The sequence below is a fragment of the Trachypithecus francoisi genome, unplaced genomic scaffold, assembly GCF_009764315.1.
Source record: "Trachypithecus francoisi isolate TF-2019V2 unplaced genomic scaffold, Tfra_2.0 Lachesis_group21, whole genome shotgun sequence".
Classification (NCBI taxonomy): domain Eukaryota; kingdom Metazoa; phylum Chordata; class Mammalia; order Primates; family Cercopithecidae; genus Trachypithecus; species Trachypithecus francoisi.
Window position 1 is genome coordinate 55,659,788 of NW_022681467.1, and position 15,264 is coordinate 55,675,051.

The window sequence follows — 15,264 nt, forward strand, 5'->3', positions numbered from 1 at the left end:
CCCTGCCTCTCACATCTGCTCTGTCTGAACACACCCTCCTGACCCTGCCTCTCTCACACCTGCGCTCTCTCTACACACACCCTCCTGGCCCTGCCTCTCACACCTGCGCTCTCTTCACACACCCTCCTGGCCTTGCCTCTCACACCTGCACTCTCTCCACACACCCTCCTGGCCCTGCCTCTCACACCTGCGCTCTCTTCACACACCCTCCTGGCCTTGCCTCTCACACCTGCACTCTCTCCACACACCCTCCTGGCCCTGCCTCTCATACCTGCTCTCTCTGCACACACCCTGCTGGCCCTGCCTCTCACACCTGTTCTCTCTAGACACACTGTCCTCATTCTGCCCCGCACACCCGCTCTCCCACACCCGCTCTCCCACACACTCTGTCCTTGCCATCTCTTATGCCTGCTCTGCACACACCGTCCTGGCCCTGCCTCTTACGCCTGCTGTCTCTCTGCTTACCTCTGCTTCCCTCTCTCATGTCCTTCCCTGCAGGCTGCCTCTCTCCCTCCTCTTTGCACACGTTCTTGGCCTTTCTTCCTCACTCCACTTTCCTCCTTTTAAAGATAGCATTGGCAGGGCTGGGTGTCACTGTGAATGATGTTCTCTGCGTTACCTTGACTGTGAGAACAGAAGGTGCCTCTCTACGGGTAGATGCGAGTTTGGTCCTGAAAGTCAAGGGCCTGGTTTTCCTCCACAGGATTCAAATCCCTCCCTCTCCCCGCTCCCCTCCCTTCTCTCCTTCCCTCCCTCCCATAGTTCTCAGGCACCAGGTGATTCCTCAGCACCTCTGAGAGTCCCCAAATGGAAGGTGACTTGGATATCCCTTGGTGTCCATGTTGCTGTCTTTAGCACCTGGAAGAGGAGGTGGAAGGGGCATGTCCATGGTGGAGTTGGGGAAGCCTTTTGGGGCAGCCAGGGAACCATTCAGAGAGACTGGTGCTGGTGACCAGCTGGCCTTCATGGGTGGGGGTGGAAGTGAACTTTGTGCCTCACCTGAGGCCTTGGAACACGGGGCTCCAGGCGGCTGATTGGCAGCAAGACCCCTCCCCAACACCAAGGGGGCTGTTCCTGGTGCAGAGGGTGAAGGACTCATCTGTAGCCCAGGGGCGCTAACTCATCCCTGGGCGGGGCAGTCTAGAGTCCCTTTTTGGCTTAGGGTGGGTCACAGAGCCAGGGTGACAAAACAGAAATAGCAACAGTGATGGAGACAGTGCAGTGTGCAGCTTGCAGAGCCCAGGGCACGCCGGCCTGGCTAGCCTCCCTACATATGGCTCTCTCCTTTCAGTCTCACCAGGTGAGACCATGGAGGTGCAGAGAGGGGACTGGCTGCACCCAGGAGGTGGAGGACAAGAGACACTGGAGAGTCTGGGAGGCCAACTCCACATACCTGGATTTCTTTCCTGCGCTGCCTGGGAGGGAGCCCAGGCTCCAGGGGACATATTTCTCCTGCAGGGTGGGGTTGGGAGGACAGAGTAGGCAGGAGCCTTTGGCCTGAAGGCATGCCACTGTGGGCATTAAGAGGCATGGGACACCTTCCTGACATCAGAAGCCCCCTCAGGACACAGGAGGCAGGCCAGCCATTCTCTGTGGCCTTTTAGAAACTCAGGGCAGCTTTGTGGATTGTCACAGCAACTGGGGCTCCTGCTGTATTTTCAGGATGGTCCCAAGAGGCAGCGTTCTGCAGCCATGGGGCACTTCCTTAGCAGTGAAGACTGGCCCCCCATTCCACTTGACTTCTGAATGTCCCTGGGACACTCGTGAGAGTCCGAAGCCCATTTATGATGACCTGAGCCTCAGCCTAAGTGCACTGTGGACACACACAGGAGGTATTTTGGTGGAGTTGTATTACAGGTGACATCTCCTGGAATGCAAATGCCAGAAGCCTCTCCCATAGATGGGGGAGGGAACTTTGCTTTGTCCAGAACTTCACCAAGAAGCATTCCTCCGCCAGTGTCTCTCAGGGCATGGAGTGACCAGTGTGGCAGCTGTGAGTCTGTCTGCATTTGTGGCTGGCACTGTGATGGTGATTTTTCTGTAGGGGCAGCATTGGCAGTGTGCGTTGTGTTACCTAATCCAGCCATGCCTGGTACTTACCTATTGGAATATGCGTTATTTGATTAAAACTTAATTTCCTTTTTCCTCCTTTATATTGCCGATCAGGTATTATGTTGTTTTTGGTTATGCGTATGAGGGATTTGGAGGAAAAGGGACAAGACAGAACAATTGTTTTAATGGGGGGGGGGGTACAGTGGGGCTGGGGACCCCTGTGTGAGGAGAAGGACATCTTTGCCGGACAGGGACAGTGTGAACAGCCATCTATCGGTAAACACAGCTCGGCGTGGGGCCATCACCGGGCACAGAGTTTTGGGAGGGGTGGGAGTAGGAAGGACTGCTGGATGGGTCAATGTGGACTGAAAGGCTTTGCTGAAGGCCTTGGAGGTTGTCCTGAGGATGGTGGGAACCCAGGCTTGAGCTCATCGTGGGAGTGGGAGTTAAGAGTTATGCTGCTGTGGGCAGGGAGGTGGACATTGTGGAAGTCTCCATCATCCAGGGCTGAGGCTTGTGGCCTGGATCAGGGAAGTGGCCTTGGGGACGGAGAGAGGCAGATGGATGGACAGACGGATGGATGGATGCAAGCAGAACTCAGCAGACTTGGAGCTTCCTGGGGTGCTGGACATGGGGAGTAAGAGGAGCCAGATCACCCAGGGGGCTGGTGAGTGCCTGGGTGGTGGCTGGAGCCAGCCTCTGAGCCCAGGATGCTGGGCACTGAGCAGGTGTGAGGAGGTGGGGACCTCTGAGCCCAGCATGCTAGGCACTGAGCAGGTGTGAGGAGGTGGGGAACAGGGTGTGAAAAGGTTGGCTTTGGACTCAAAGTGCCTGGGGTCACATCCTCCCTGGCATCCTAGAAGTCAGGACTGCTGGGTGCTGGAATGGGGCTTGCCCTGGGCTTGTGGACCAGCAGCCACCACCTCCCAGCTGAGCCCTCAGTGGCATCCCTGCTTGCTGTTTCCTAGTGTGGACACACTCCATCCCCTCTGCCTGGACACCCATCTCAGGTCTTTCTCTGAGCTGTTTCTTTCATCATCCAGGCCTCATCTTATGGCCTGGAGAGTCCTCTTCTCTTCCTGAACGTCTCTCCAGACACACCCATGTTGCTCTGATGCTCTGAGACATACGATCAACGTGCCTGTCATCCATGCACCCTGATGGTGAGCACCTGGGGGCAAGGAGAGGCGATATCTGCCCCATTCACCATCAGATGTCTGACGATGCATCGATGCATCATGTGAATGGTGTGTGGAGACACTGCCTCGCTGGGGAATCCCATCTCCAAGCGGGGGCTGCCAGCTTTTCTCAGTGACTCAAGGCGGCTGTGGGGCAGGATTGGCATTCCCAGAAAGGAGCCTCCCAAAATAGCGCAGGCGTCCCTGTGGGTGTAGTGCTGTCTGTTCTCTCTAGGAAGGCATTCTGCCTTCTATGGAAGGAATTGCTTCTCAATTTCTGCTCCACATTGAGGTGACTTTAGATGTTGATTCAAACCTCTTCTGTGACATCTGTGCTGCGGTGAGATCAAGATTTGGAGGATGTGTATTTAGGGGGCAGTCTGGCTGGCTGGGGCTTCATCAGGGAGGCAAAGCTTGGGGAGCTGGAATTACACTTCTCCTGACCCTGTGTGCTTCCACTTCCTGAAATTACTTGCAGCCCCTGCTGCTATGCTCATGGTGCAGGAAGGCAGTGAGCTGAGCAGTGTGTGCAGAGGACGATTCAGAAACTGGTGCAAGCTTGGCACTGAGACAGTGTCTGATGGGGGAAGAGGGAGCATCTGATGAAAGAGGCTATGACAGACACAGGAGCATGGGCATGTCTGATGGAAGAGGGTATGAGTGTCTGATGGAAGAGGGTGAGTGATGGACAGTGTGAGTAGATGATGAAAGACGGTGTGAGTGTTTGATGGAGGGTGTGTCTGATGGAGATGGTGTGAACGTCTGATGGAGAGGGCATCAGTGATAAAGAGGCTGTGAGTGTCTGATGGAGGAATGTGTGAGCATCTGATGGAGGAAGATGTGAGCATCGGATGGAGGTGTGAATGAGTAGATGATGGAAGAGGGTGTGAGCATCTGTCTGATGGAGGAGGCTGTGAGTGTCTGAAGGAGGAGTGTTTCCTGGGGATCCAGGCCTGCAAGGAGGCTCTGGGCAGGATGGAGCCTGCAGTTCTGCTGGCTGAAGTTGGAAGAGACCTGGGCTCAGCACGCCAGGTGAATAATATCAGTGCTATAGTAGTAATGATAATGCCACCTATTTGTGTGCCAACCTCCTCCTGTATTTAGTGTTCTTGACTCTCCCAGCATCCCTGTGGGTTTGGTTGGCAGGTGTTCACCTGGGGAATCAGAGGCTCAAGTAAGGGAGGGCGTGACCCCATCACCCAGCTGGCAGGGGTCAGAGCGGGAACTGGAATCCTAGCTCTGTGCCAGTGCTGGGGCCCCAGTGCTGACTGTGGAATAGACAGTTGACAGCCTCCACAGACCTGGAAATGTGGGTGGCACAGCTGCATCATGACTCCTGGAACCTCTCCATGTGTTCTAACTGTCTAGACTGTGGACGGTCTCATCGGCTCCACCTCTAGGCCCCTACATCCCCATCGTTTGTCCCCTGCTCTGTCTCCTCTAGTACTCACAGCACAGGGTCAGGTGTGTCATAGGTGACTGCCACAGATCTGTCTTGTGAGAGGCACACGGAACCAGAAAGTGCCTGTGGGGTCACCTGTTTGGCTGGTGCCCCCTTGGCCCCCAGGGCCCCCATAAATGACTCACATCCACACTTGAACATACAGACATCGTTTTCCAGGGTGTGGCGCACTCGATACCTTTAAGTCCTGTCTGCATTCCAGGGCCTGCTCAGCCTCTGCCTGGTTTCCCAGCCCAGCCTGGTCCTTCCAGACTCCCTGTCATCGCCACCTCTTGTGTGTGCACAAGCAGGGACCAGGTGGGGAGACCGGCAGATGCTGCTCTCTGTCTCTGGAGTTTCTTTTCTTAGTGTCACTCCCACACCCACGCGACGCTTTAATTAACTGCCACACTCAGGCTTTCTCAGTGGGGAGAGTCAGAAATAGACTGTGGCTTCCCCAGCTCCAGGCAGCACCAGGACATCACCCCATTTCTGAATCAGGAGTCTCGAGTGGCTGCAGAGGGTGGGGAGGGTTGGGGAATCCCACAGGGGTTCTGCACTCCCACCTGCCCTGCCCCACTCCTCCCCTCCACGAGGCCTTCTGCAGCTGCCATAGCGCAGCTGTGCTCGGGCCACGTCTCTTGTGGCTCCTCGGAGAGCACCTTAATCCTGAAGCTCAAAGCCCAGGAAGCCCTGGCGGCATCCCTGCCCCAGGTAGGTCCAAGCAGGCTATGTAGTGAGGGGAGGAACCGGCGCCCATTCCTTTGCTCCTCGACACAGGCTGCTCCCCTTGCCTGCACCGGCTCTAGGGGTCTGCTGTAGCAGAGCTTCATGACGCGTTCAACCTGACTGCCCTTTTCCTGGCCATGGTTCTGCCCAGAAAATATCCTGGGCCACCCTGGCCTGAGTGGTGACTGTGTGTCAGGTAGGGGTCAGCATGCTGCGGGGCAGGGGTGGTGACCTGTGATGCATGCCTCTGCCTGAACCCGACTCTCTGTGCCGGGAGAATGCTTCCTGGGCCTCATCCCAGCTGTGTCCCTGCTGGCTGGTTCCTGCCAGCTGGTGTTGCTGGGGTTCCTCCCTGCCTCGGTCCTCCTAGCATCTGGAACTTGCTGTGGGTTCTAATTCCAGCCGTAGTAGCTGCTGATCACATTCCTCTCTCTCTGAGCCTCAAGGGTCTTGCCTGTAATGTTGGCAAAGTAATTGTCTGTCCTTGGCATCAGGCTCGTCGCCATTTTTCCTTCTGGAAGCCCCAACTCTGCATGAAGAGTTAGCATAGCTTCAGGTAGCAGACAGACAAAAGGGTATCTTTTATATATACTTAGGGTAACAAGTATTAATTTGGAGTGTGGGGTGTTTTTGCCGTATGGCCAACTTCTTCCTCAAGTCTTGAACATTTCAGGGGCCCCTCACAGGCCTGCAGCACACTTTGTCCTTGGTATCTGGTGGGGGTCTGGGCAGGTCCGTATCTCTTGCTAGCGGGTTCGTCTCTGTCTTTGTTGGACAGAAATCTGGAAGAATCTCCAGAGAGTTTCCAAATGCAAATCTAGTCCTGGCACACTCCTACCCCATCTCACCCAGGTCTTCTTTAAATCCTTCAGTGCTGCTCTGGGGTTCCAGGAGTGAATCCAGACTCCCTCTCCAGGGATGCCAGGCTGTGTGCATCCTGCCCCTGCTCAGACTCGGTGCACACACACCTCCATGCAATCTAAACGACCCCACCTCAGGACCTTTGCACATGTCCTTTCCTCACCTAGCGATCCCCAATCATCCTCTGGATCCCAACTAAAGTATCACCTTCTGGGAAGACATTCATGTCCAGGTTAGAGCCTTGCCTGAACAGTGGCCTGGCCTTGTTGGGTTGGCAGCACCACCCTAAGACCCTGCTCAGCACCCTCACCTGGCAGTCAGGGGTCTTCTTGCTCACCTCAATCCCCTCTGCTGGTGAGAACCACAGGGAGGGTCTTGGGGCCCACAGTGCTGTCTGGGGCTCTGCATCCACCCTTCCAGCTGTGGGGTCCTGGCACTCTGTGGGTAGAGAGGCGGGTTGGTGACAAGCCAGTGGGGTTACCCTTTTGCTCTGCTGACAACCCTGTGCCTCCGGGGCTGTGTCCATCCAGAGGACTGCATATTCTAGACCATTCAGGGGTGCCCTGGTGGCATTCAGTGAGAAGCTTGGCAGCTAGATGAAGCCCTACAGTGAGCGATTGGACCACCAGACTGCCTCTGCACCTTGGGACCAATTGCGCAGTTTTTGCTGGTTTGATGTCCACGCTTTCCTGAGATGTATCAATTGGATGAAATGCCTTTCTGGGAACATGGTCCACGACCAGCTGGCAAGTCACAGGTTGGGTTTTCTTGAGAAATTACTATATCCCAAGCATGCATTGTCACAAACATTTTTGTGCATTATCTCATTTAATTCTCATTGAGAGGGTCTGGTACTAATTTTCATTTTAGATGAGAAAGATAAGGTTCTAACAAAGAGGGGGGAAAAGCCTTGTTTGGGGGCCATGCCAGTGGACACCAGCCTCCAGGGACATTCGGGGTACTTCTCAGATTTGAGGAAATGCACAGCCTCACTCCTCAGGTGTCCCTATGGGTGTTCCTTGCTGGGCAGCTGGCTCAAGAATTGTCTTGAGCCACACATAAAATACAAATGGCTGGGGCTAGCATCACGGACAGTGAAAGAGTTTATCAAGGCAGTTGTAGGTAAAGAAAGGCACATTTATTAAAGAAAGTATGAAGATCCGTTGCAAGGGTGCAACGGGCAGCACAGCAGAGAAGGGGCTGCCTGCAAAGAGGCAGGGGCTGGAAGGAAGTTTTATAGGGTTGTGCCAGAGGGCCTTATGTGCAGATAAGGTCATGCTGCTGAGGCCTCGAGTGGAACAAGGTATTTGGAAATAGGATGTCATGCCAGTGGGTTGTCTGTGATTAGCCGGCTCTCAGAACAATTCTTCTCCCCCAACTAGGACCCCTTCCTCATTGCTGCTTACTTATTAGGACTCCACGTTTTACTTCCCAGAATCCCATTCCTACACACAGCCTCTCCCTCTTAGCCAGAGGAGCTGCGTAAAGGAAGTACCTTTTAATGGGTAAAAGACATGGTGCATCCACTCTTGCTGGGCTTCAGGGATTTTTCATTTCTATTGCTCTAAAAGTGCCTGTGTGCCTTCGCCCTGCATCCCATCTCCTTCATGCTGCCGAGCCCTTCTGTGGGCAGCATTGGGGCCAGGGATCTGGCTGATTCCTGCTTTTCCTATGGTGGCCTGCCCCATCTTTATCCAGACAAAGTGGCTGTCAGGTTCTCTTGCCATTCCCTGTTTACAGAGACTCAGATATGTTAAGAAGCGAGCTAACGCTGGGTGCCCAGCTGTAAGGGGAGACCCCAGACAACTCCAATTTCCTGATTTCTCTTCCTTAACCTAATTCCTTCTTCAAGACCCTTGCAGACACTGCTGTACCAAGTGGATTCTGTATAACTCTCTCAGAAGCTTCCTCTTCCATGAAGCCTGTCTTGATTACCCCACCCCCGCCCCGCCCCCGTCCTCACTCCCTTAATGGTTAAGCCCCGTGTGTGAACAGTTAAGAGACGCTGTGGAGAGAGCTGTGGTCTTCCCACACTGGCTGCTTCTCTTCATTTGGGTCTCAGCAAAATGTATCTCTGCCAGATTCTGAATGTATCTGCCCCTGCCCAACCACTCACCCACCATATCCTCCATTTCCTCCACGGCGTTGACCACTCTCTGAGATGATTTTGTTCATTTGTCTGCCTTTACCTCTAGACCAGGGGTGTCCAATCTTTCAGCTTCCCTGGGCCACATATAAAATACACTAATGATAGGTGATGAGCTAAAAATAATTGCAAAAAAACCTCATATTGTATGTTTTTAGAAAGTTTATGCATTTGTATTGGGCCTCCTTCAAAGCTGTCCTGAGCTGCATCCAGCCTGCAGGCCACAGGTTAGACAAGCCTGCTGTAGACTATGAGCTTCCCAAGGGCAGGGGAGTCTTTCCAGATTCAGCACTGTGCTCTGGGGGCTTGGAACAGTGCCTGGCACTAGCAAATATTTCAGTCATTTCCTGAGTGCTTGAATGAATGGCCTTTGGGGTGTTTTGACCAGACTGCAGAAGCAGCACTTAGTGAGCGAGGCTTTGCATGCATTGTTTGGGACTGGGGAGGATTCCAACCAGGAACTGTCAGACAGGAGGTTCAAGTCTCACCGAACATGGAGATACGATGTGGAAGCAACCACCCACAGAGCCAGAAGACAAAGCCCCCAGGGGAGCAGAACCACAGAGGGTTGTGTTCTAGTGGGGAGGGAGGAGTGGCTGAGTCCTGCAACGTCCTAGGCTTTCTGCTGGGACAAGGATTATAAATAGGAGATAAATAATTTTTAAATGGAGGCAACATCCTCGCTGGGGCAAAATATTATGGCCCTAAATTCTGGGCATTCGAACACTGGGCCCTGTTGTCTCCCTGCTGTGGTTAGAGGATCTGGAAGTGGGAAAGTTTCTGGCTCTGGCCCAAGGACAATATTATTGTAGTCACAAAAATAATCAGAGCTTGGCATTAATTTTGGATAATGATGCCTCCTTCTCCTGACAAGCCCTTTATGTTTTTTGGTGGTGACTGTTGTTGGCTGCATCCTCCAACTTCTTCAATGAGAGACCACTTGAAAAAGAAATAATAATTTGTCTTCATATTGCACACCCCGTCTGGGCTGATGGTGGGAGGGGAATGCGTGTGGGTGGGCTCAGCTCTGTTAGCTGTGCTGGCTGGAAGAGATTCCCAGTTTTTATTCAGCGCTCGAGCTGAGCTTTATGCTTGCTGACAAGAGGCGGGAGGCCCCTTAGACGTCTTTAGACACTCCCCCTGTGCGGAGCTGGGCACAGGCGGCTCTACTCAGCCGTTCAGCAGGCAGAAAGCCGGAAGGAGAGATCAGTGCTCCCACCGCTGGTGTCTCCTCTGCTGACAACGGAGGCAGTGCTGGGAAGCATGGATCTCCCAGCATCTCTGGATCCAGAAGCCTGAAAACAGGTGGTGCTACCCACCCCTCCCTAAGCCAATGGGCAGGAAAAAGAATTTCCTGAACAGATCTCCTCGATGCTTAAATACACTGCTCTGGTGAACAGTCCAGACCAGGCAAGATTTGGGCGACAGATCAGAAAAATGAAGACCTGCACTTGCGGAGTTGCAACAAGGACTACCCTAGTATTAGCTCTGTGACGGGGCAGCTTTCACCCTCACTTGGAAGTCTGACTTGATTTGGCCAGCAAGAGGCAACAACCAAAGGTTCACTTTCTCTCCTCCCCATTTTGGGAGGCGATCTATAGGGGTGTGCCAGCCACCTCTCATCCTTGCAGACCCCAGGTGGAATTTGCAGGCAGCCACTATGGTGCAAAATGTAATTCTAGTGTTTTTCCGCAGACGGCTGAGCCAAAGACCTGCCGTGGAAGAGCTGGAGAGAAGAAATATCTTGAAACGTGAGTAGCTGGTGATTCCTCTAGAGGTTTTCCTTCACGTGTGGTGAGGCTGTTGCACAAATTCTGAGTTCCCGTAACCCAGCCCTTCTCTGCAAGCGAATGCTGTGTGCTCCCAGTAAACCTGAGCTGCTGAGGAATTCTGAAAGCAAGCCCCAAAGGAAAGCTGATATATCTAGAAACATTCTTTTTTTTTTAATTTAAAAAAACTCCTCTCCTCTTAGCATAAAGATGTTTTTATTTTCAGGGTTAGTTCCATATGTCTAAGCACATTAGGTTTTAAGCAGGTCTTCCTGGCAGTTTGGGTAGGGGTTCTTCTTGGCTACAGAAATCACAAAGCATGAACTGCATCATAAATCTCACTAGAGAAGGACACGCCCCTTGCCTGTTATACTTGGGAGGAATAAAGCAGTCAGCTCAGGGAAAGTGAAGCCATGGGAAGCTTTCATGTGGCTGAGGACTCCAGCCTTGCGCCCCCTTGCATTTCCCGTTAGGTGGACAATTAGAGCATCTGCTAAGCACAGGTGTTCATGAGTAACCTCCATGCTCTAGGGCACTATATTCCATTAAATATTCCATAAAGTCAGTGACTTAGGGGTGGCCAAACCTCTTGAAAAAGTGTTTCTCAAATAGTTCTTTAGTCATTTTCAGTTTTTAAAACATTTTCTACAGAAAGTGTCTTCTAATGGCTTGGATTTTTAAAGGACTTGTTTTTTCTCTTTATGTGATGAATACTGCAGACTTTCTCTGAGTTTCTTTTCTTATTTGTGAGCATCTTTTTACAAAGTTTTATAATGGTACCAAGCTTGACTTTCTGTCAGAAAATACGCAGAGCCCCTTGTTGGTCTGGGTACTGAACTTGAATTGATGCCTCAATGCCTTCATTAACTGCCTAAAACAATCCCCTCCTTTATAGATGGTTGAAAATAACCCTCAGATAAAGACTTCTTCCTTTGACTTTTTAAACTTAAGATATAGTGACTACGGTTCTGTGTTAACTACACCATCTCCGAGGATTTAAAGAAAAGCTTTTCATTGATAACATGCTTAATTAAGTAGGCAGAAAAGTCAAGCTGTTTCAGTTGCCAAATATTTGAAGTTTTAAAAATTAAGTCACTTATTTGTAAAGCTTGTAAGTTGCAGATGCTACTAAAAGTAGTAGTCCAGACTTGAACCAGGCAAGTTCAAGACACAGAAAGCACCACATTCCAAGTAGCCTTGGAACAGGAAGAGTACTACAGCCCAGACTTTTAACCCAGGAACCATGTCTTCTTTCAGTAGCAGCCTCTTCCTTCCTGGGTCTTCCTACCAGCAAGTGCTTCTAATTGTGTTATTCTTTGGAAATAAATATCAGAGCCTTAGAAATAGAACTGTCTTTGGTGACAGGGAGCCAACAAGTGCATAACTGAAACTGACTGCACTGACCTTCAGTGCACAGAAGGGAATATGGGTTTTCTCTGCGGTGGCCATGGCAATCCCGCCATAAACAAGTGGATGTAGGGTTGTCCTTAGCTTGGAAGCCCTCTCTGGTGTCCTCAGTGGAGGACCTTGTGGTGGGTGTTTGGTTTTTCTTTTGTTCTGTGGAGATGAGAATAGGGTAACTATATATAGCCTAGTATGAAACATCATACTCGTAGGCTCTTGATACACAGGACTTCAAGCACTTATACTATATTGCATTTTCTTCTTGTAATCAATCCTTAGAATATTACTTTTGTGTTTGCTTCAAGGGGGAACGCATGACTAATTGCAATTATATCTGAGGAGCACTCAAAACTCTGCCCATGTAACACTATAACCTGAATAGAAAAGCAGAGGAGCAGTGGCCCCTTTCTATGATGACGGTAATTCTTTATCAGGCCCAATCTGTACCATGGACTGTATTGAGTACTTGGTATATATTCCCTCATTTAATCACTGCAACATATTTGTGAGGTTTGCACTTTTTAACAAATGAATATTGGAAAAAGGATAGCACTAGAGTTCAACCCCAGGTCTGCCTAACTCCACTGCCCGTTTTCTTAACTACTGCATCAGAAGCAGTAATACGTTTTGGACATTCATGGAAGACTCATGTATAACTGTCCAAGCTGCTGGAGCTATTTCCAGAAAATATGGGTGTAGCAGTCCTGATTATGGGTCCCTTGCTTTGTATAATGCACAGGATTTTCTGGGTCTGGAAATAAGAGATCCACAAACATATCACTAAGGGGAGCTGAGAAGGGGAGGTCTGTGGGCTTAGACTAACAGGGAGGACTTCTTGGAGGAAGTATCCAACAGAGCGCCTGGCACGAAGAAGCACTCTGACAGGAACTTTCAAAGATCAATTCTCCGAAGACCCTGCTGGTGACCTTCATAGTTAATGATGACATTTTTCAAGATTAAAAAAACACAAAAAAACAAAGATCTGACTTGTTTCAATCTTTTCACATGGGAGTTGCCCATGGCCTATTTTAAAGAAATCTGAAAAATTTTGTCACGTAAATCCCTCATGGCTGGCCTTATCTGGACACTTTCACAATGTTTCTCTAATTGTATCAGCTTTCTGATGATACCTTAAAAGCATGGTTTCTTCTGGTTTCTTACTTGTATAAAGAATTAAGCACAAACAGGATTTAATTACTTTTTCTAAAACACCCTAGTCCAAGATGACTCACTTAAAAAAATTACTGGAAAGCACAATATATTAAACTCTCATATAACCAATCCCACAAAGGTATAAATATTTGAAATGCATCTTTTAAATAAAGGCAGATAATGTGAATTATGTTAATTGCAAGTGGCAGGATTTCCCTTACCGAAACCTAGCAGTGTTTCTAGGAATGCTGATTGTTGAAATCTCTTTCCTAGGAATGGAGCTATGTTCAGGTCAGGGACCTAAGGCTTTATTTAGCAACGCAGAACACCAGAAATAGGACAGCCATTATCTTGTATCCCGGGGGAAGCTTACATTTTATACTATATCTCAGCACTTTGGTCTATTTTTAGCTTCCAAGTATAGGTGAGAACACAGCTTGAATGTTAATAGTCACAACTTACCAAGCAAAGCTAATTTTGCTGAGGGACTTGGGCTCCTTTACAAGGCACTGTCATATAACAGTGTTCACGCTTCAGCAATGGAGAGTCAGCTAGGTTCATAGATATCTTAAGATTTGAAATATAGTCTGAACATATAAATTTCAGGCAAGCATATGCTGCCCAGGAGCTGAAGAAGGTGTTCCATGTTTTATGTTGGTTAAAAAGTCTGTATGCTTATTAAGGAAAAAAAAAAGTACTGGCAGTGCTATTTATATTGAAATGTACATACACATTTACTTAGTCTACTACAGGTATTTTTAATGTGGCATCCAAGTGCTAGATGTAAATATAAAGATATTTGGGGAGAAAGAAAATCAGTGAGAAAGACAGACACAGAGATGTCTACTTCCTTAAACAGCAGCCATATCTGTGGTTGCTTCTAATGCACAGAAGGGCTGAGGAGACCAGGAGGGGATGACAGCAAAGCTTCGCTTAGTACAAGTATTCTGTGTGATTCTGTGTGATGAGACCATGATCTCCTGAACAATGACTGACAAAGTGGGAAAAAGAAACCACAAAGAGTGATGTGGAAAAAGATCTCCTTAATATCTTACCTTCAGCTCCCAGAAATACGGATATCTTAGGTACACTTTCCTGCTAAAGAGAAGAACTTTTCAAACTGTTTCTGTTTGTTATTTTTTTTCCCTGTTTTAATCTTTCACAGAAAGGAATGATCAGACAGAGCAGGAAGAAAGAAGAGAAATCAAGCAAAGATTGACAAGAAAGGTACTATAAGCATTTTATTGCCTGAATAATAAAAGGTGGTCTAGAGAACAGCTGCTTCGGTAGCAGGTGGGATGAGTAATCTAGGTATCACTCTGTGATCATGAATAATGTTTTCCTGGACAACATGGCATCAGTTAAATCAGGATATTTGCTCAACAACAATGAATTAACTCCCTCTGACATTCCCTATGGACGAAGTCCTTCCCTAGCACAGTAGCACTTGGAGAGGTGTACAACGCACATGACATTTTTTACTTATGTTCAGGTGGAAGCCAGAAGTTGATTGGCATTTTCTTAATTTACAGTGTCTGGGAAAAGCATACCTGGGTATTAGTGTTTTAGTTACATTTTGCACTCATCACTTTTGTTCACCTCCAATATGTCTAGAAGTTCCTCAGTTGCAGAAAGCTTATCTGTGACTCAAATAGTTACCATTTACTAGGGCCAATACAGGTAGCAACTCTATACACCTTAATCTACTTTTAAAGCCCTGACCATTTCTAAATTCAAGTGTTCTGGATTCCCCTTCTTTGTTGTGCTGCTCCATAATAATTCTCTTGAAATTAACAGAATATCCTTCCTAAGTTGGACATATGATAACTTTATTAGCACTTTGAAAAAGCTTATCTAATTGTACCTGAAGCCATTGATGCCATAAACTCTAAGTTAATTCACTAACTATTCCTTGAGCTGGTGCTATGTACTACTGGGGGTGTGACTCCTTCTGATAAAATATGTTGGAGGAAGGGGGATTGTGACTTAAGGGTACAGTATATAATTTAAGCCCTTCACATTAGAGATTGCTTGTATTCAGGTTATATATCACAGTTTCAGTTTTATTTATTTATTTTTTTTTAGAAAGGTGCTGTTTGTTCAGAGTGCTTCAAAAAAGCTAGTTTGGCATGTGATACTTAACTATGATGATCTTTGATTTTAGCTTAATCAGAGACCCACTGTTGATGAATTAAGAGACAGAAAAATTCTGATACGATTCAGTGATTATGTGGAAGTAGCAAAAGCGCAGGACTATGACAGGAGGGCAGACAAACCCTGGACGAGACTGTCAGCAGCAGATAAGGTACATAACTGCCTGTGCTGGTGGGGGGTGTTGGATGTTATAATAAGGGCAAAATATGTCATGCCAGGGAGTTTATTCATAGACAACGGGAGTCCTCAACTATTTAAATTAAGGGTATACCTACAGTAAATATTGGTTTCTCAAAGACAATTCAGGGTCAGATTGAGAAGTGGTTCTCAGCTAGGGGACAGTTTTGCCCTGAGGGACATTTGGCAATGTCTAGAGAC

At 48.8% G+C, this 15,264-nt stretch overlaps 1 protein-coding gene across 4 annotated transcripts in view; it reads left to right on the forward strand.

Moving 5' to 3' along the window:
• The window catches only part of PHACTR3 (phosphatase and actin regulator 3), a 278,305-nt gene that overhangs the window by 256,879 nt on the left and 6,162 nt on the right, over positions 1-15,264 (forward strand). For all 4 annotated transcript variants that reach the window (XM_033186939.1, XM_033186938.1, XM_033186941.1 and 1 more), the window contains 3 exons: positions 10,103-10,158; positions 13,898-13,959; positions 14,897-15,037. In XM_033186939.1, the coding sequence (XP_033042830.1) occupies positions 10,103-10,158; positions 13,898-13,959; positions 14,897-15,037 (259 nt within the window). The remainder of the gene's footprint in view (positions 1-10,102; positions 10,159-13,897; positions 13,960-14,896; positions 15,038-15,264) is intronic.